Source organism: Vigna unguiculata, chromosome 7, assembly GCF_004118075.2.
Source record: "Vigna unguiculata cultivar IT97K-499-35 chromosome 7, ASM411807v1, whole genome shotgun sequence".
Lineage (NCBI taxonomy): Eukaryota > Viridiplantae > Streptophyta > Magnoliopsida > Fabales > Fabaceae > Vigna > Vigna unguiculata.
This window is the reverse complement of record NC_040285.1, coordinates 20,226,239-20,230,742: the sequence shown is the minus strand read 5'-3', so window position 1 is coordinate 20,230,742 and position 4,504 is coordinate 20,226,239. Positions and strand designations below refer to the sequence as shown.

The following is a 4,504-nucleotide window of genomic DNA, read 5'->3' as shown; positions in this document are numbered from 1 at the left end:
CGGATGTATGCTAAGACGACTTTTATGCCCCTCATCTAGGAGCATCTTCCTCAGAACCCTGCTGTTTGGAACACACACTCTCTCCCTGAACCGTAGAATCCCATCTCTGCCCATTCGGAAATCCTTCCTCTTCTCAGTGCCCAACTCACCAATTATCAGCTGCAGTTCCTGATCCTTACCTTGTTCCACCCGGAGCTCATCTAGGAACTCATTTGTGATCCTCAACATGCTGCATCGTATCTGCCCAGGCCCCATATCCAACCCCAGATTCATGTCCCTCAACTGTTCTATCAGCTCCAACTCTCTAATCATCATAGCTGATACATGAATCCTCTTCCTACTCAAGGCATCCGCTACGACATTAGCTTTACCAGGGTGGTACAATAGCTCAAAGTCGTAGTCCTTTAAATATTCCATCCAACGCCTCTGTCTCATATCAACTCTTTCTGATCAAACAAGTATTTCAAGCTTTTATGATCGTTGAATACTTGGAACTGCGCTCCATACAAGTAATGCCTCCATGTCTTGAGGGCAAACACGACTGCCGCTAACTCCAAGTCGTGTGTCGGGTAATTCTTCTCATGCACCTTCAACTGTCTCGATGCATAAGCTACAGGCCGTTTATCCTGCATCAGCACACAGCCTAACCCCTGATACGAGGCATCACAGTACACCTCAAATGTTTTAGTCGTGTCAGGGATTGCCAATATCGGTGCGGTGGTCAGTCTTCTCTTCATATCCTCGAAGCAAGCTTCACACTCGTTTGTCCACGAGAAAGGTTGGTCCTTTCTCGTAAGCTGTGTAAGAGGACTCAACATCTTGGAGAAACCCTCCACAAACCGTCGATAATACCCTGCCAAACCCAGAAAACTCTGCACCTCTGAAACTGTTTGGGGCCTCTCCCACTTCACCACAGTCTCTATCTTTGCCGGATCAACGGCTATTCCTTGGGCTGAGATCACATGACCCATGAATTGTACCTCTTCCAACCAGAATTCACATTTCGACAATTTTCCATACAACTGGTGCTCTCTGAGAATCCCCAATACTACTCTCAGATGCTCTGCGTGTTCTTCCCTGCTCTCGGAGTAGATCAAAATGTCATCGATAAACACTACTACAAACTGATCCAGATATGGCCTGAAAATCCTATTCATGTAATCCATGAATATAGTCGGCGCATTGGTCACCCCAAATGGCATCACTACATACTCGTAGTGACCATACCGTGATCGAAAGGCTATCTTCTGAACATCCTCCGGCCTGACAAGGATCTGATGATACCCAGATCTCAAGTCTATTTTTGAGAACACCGCAGCTCCCCTCAACTGATCTAATAGATCGTCAATCCTCGGCAACGGGTACTTATTCTTTATCGTTAGCTTATTCAGCTGTCGGTAATCAACACACAACCGGGAGCTACCATCTTTCTTTTTCACTAACAGAACTGGTGCTCCCCACGGTGATGCACTCGGTCGGATGAACTTCTTCTCAAGCAGATCCTCAATCTGTTTCTTTAGCTCAGCTAACTCAGCAGGCGCCATTCTGTACGGTGCCATAAAAACTGGCCCAGCGCCAGGGATGAGATCAATGGAGAAATCTACATCCCTGCTAGGCGGTAGTTCTGGAATCTCATCCGGAAATACATCTGCGTATTCATCTACTACCGGAATCCTGCTGATCTTCTCGGCCGTGCTCATCTTCTCTGCCTGAGCCACAATCATGTAACATGTAGCTCCAGCCTCAATCTCCCTCACTGCCTGATTAGATGAGATAAGTTCTAACCCCACCGTATCAGGAAACACTATCTTGCGCTGCCCGCAATCAATGACGACATGGTTACTCGACAACCAATCCATGCCCAGAATCACATCTAAACCCTTCATCGGCAAGCATATGAGATTCAGCCTGAACCTACGGCCTGCCACCTCCATAGGACACCCCACGCACATAGAAGTGGTGGATACCTCTCCAGACGCTAGCGTCGCAACTAAAAGCTCGCACCCCAGCTCTCGCATCGTGAGCCCGAGCCTCCTCACACATTCGTTAGACACAAACGAATGAGTGGCTCCCGAGTCGAACAACACCACTACCTCGTGGTCACACAACAAACATAGAAACTGCAAAAGGCTATCTGACTGTTTCGCCTCTGTAGTCGTCAAGGCGAACACACGCCCCGGTGCTCTGGGTCGGTCTCCTACTGGCCTCTTAGCTGGCACACCGCTAGCTGGTCTTCTGTTAGGACACTGACGTGCAAAGTGCCCTGTCTGCTGACACACATAGCACTTACCAGTGCTACTGCCTCCACCGGTATTGCTGGCCGGTCTAGTGCAATCCCTCCTCAAGTGTTCCCCGCCACAGTTATAACATTGTAGCCTCCCCCAGGTAGTCGGCAGTCTGCTATAAGGTTTTCTCTGTGGTCTAACATTTGGAGTAGTCCTCTGCTGTTTCCCTCCACTACTCGACCCGGTCTCCAACTGCTCCACAGTCTTGGCCTGCTCGACCAAAACTGGAAACTCTCTAATCCGAAGTGGCACCAAGAAACGGCGTAACTCATGTTTTAGGCCGCCCTCAAACTTCCTACACCTCCACTCCTCGGTGACTGCTGGAGTGTAGAAACGCGCCAGATATTCGAACCTCTCTATGTATGCCGCCACAGTCATGGTCCCCTGCTGAAGAGTAAGGAACTCTGCCTCCCGCTCGTGCCTCGCACTGTCGGGAAAGTACTTCTCCAGGAACCTCGTCCTGAAGGCAGTCCATGTCACCTGCTCCTCACAGGTCTGCATCAACTGCTGCATCCCCTGCCACCAATACTCTGTGTCTGCCACCAAGAGAAATGTGACAAACAACAGCCTCTGCTCATCCGTGCACCCTAGCACTCTACAGATCTTCTCGCATTCTCGCATCCAGGCATTTGCCTCATCAGGAGTGGCCTTGCTAGAGAACTTGGCCGGCCGGTGTTTCATGAAATCCTCCATAGATACTGGTCGGGTAGGTGCCACTACAGCTCTGGGTGGCATCGCTATGGGCTGCATCGCGTCCACCATACGATGGATCGCCTGAGCTATGTCATCAGCTCCAGCTGTGTCCCTCCTCCTACGGTTAGCCATAGCTCGTGCACGCCACATATTATAGCTGTTCACATATACAGCTCATATTAGGATCTCATATCCAAAAATAAACTAACAACACAAACAATTAGTCACGCAAACGTAACATGGTATGCTCACTTCCCATAGACCCCAAAAATCATTTTGAAAACCATTGCTCTGATACCAAATGTAACATCATGTCATGATATTACTAATTTATAAATAAATAGATGGAATAAATAAAATAGCGTGTTTAATAATACCTCATTTTCCCAAAACGCGGGAAAATTTAAAACTTTATTAAATGGGCGAATAAAGTATACAACGTTAATTACAAAACCAAAATCCACAATATTATCAAGTCACCCATCAGGGTTTACAATTGTTTTCATAAACAAATAAATACATATAAAAGTTTCCCAAGACAATCCCCTCTCCGCGGCTAAGCTGCACCAGAGCCACCTGCATCACCAACATCTGCTCCCGTGTACCGCGTACACGATCATCGCCACACACACGCAGATAGGGTGAGCTTAGCAAATAAAATCACATATACAAAGCTATAAACATATATATATTAACATGCATACATATCACAACACTTAACTTAACTTTCCATATTGCCCTATATTTTTATTTCCACAATCCGATTCCCAATACGTTTATTCGTGTTCTACCTCGTCTGATGATTTCTTCAAGGTGACTTGCTGCCATACCTATCGGCCACAACCGATAGAGCACGTGCGGGAAAACATGCTACGGATCATACACCGCAACTCCAGGTAGAGTTCCCATATACGAACAAAGCCCGTATCGTCCCAAGACTACCAAACTCGTCAGCCAACAACTGAGGAGGGCAATCTATCTGGACCCATCCGTACTGGCCACAACCAGCACACTCATACCGGCAACACTCGCCAACCCGAGCCATAACTCAAGGGTTTCTCGTGTTCATCCGCCATCCCGAGCCACAACTCAAGAGATGTTATTCCGAGCCACAACTCAAGGAATACCACGTGCTTAACCCCTATCCCGAGCCACAACTCAAGAGATACGTTCCGAGCCACAACTCAAGGAACTCCAGCAATCTCACCTTTAAAGCACCACCAGAAGTCTTGTAGAACACCCTACAAAGTCCAACAACTAGGACTTCTAGCAGCCACATCGCCTAGCGGGGGACACGTACCGCTAGGCGCCACAGCTTCCAAACCGCCTGGCGGGGGATACGTACCGCCAGGCGCCAAGCGCCTCGAACCCACAAATCTGTAACTACCGCCTGGCGGGACAGTCCACACCGCCAAGCGGACGCTGTTCTAGGAGTCACTGTTCGTGTCGCTATCGCCTGGCAGAACTCTCTCCTCCGCCCGACGCCACTCACTTGCAGCCCCACCCTGTTTGGCGCTATCGCCTGG

The 4,504-nt window shown here is 48.7% G+C and overlaps 1 protein-coding gene across 1 annotated transcript; it reads right to left on the bottom strand.

Annotated features, from left to right (window-relative positions):
* Window positions 1–431: 431 nt before the first annotated feature.
* Window positions 432–4,257, bottom strand: LOC114191277. Its single transcript, XM_028080448.1, has 3 exons — window positions 4,160–4,257; window positions 1,486–3,135; window positions 432–1,419 (listed from the first exon to the last, which is right to left on the bottom strand). Exons 1-3 carry the CDS (start codon window positions 4,255–4,257, stop codon window positions 432–434), a joined length of 2,736 nt encoding a protein of 911 aa, XP_027936249.1.
* Window positions 4,258–4,504: the final 247 nt, after the last annotated feature.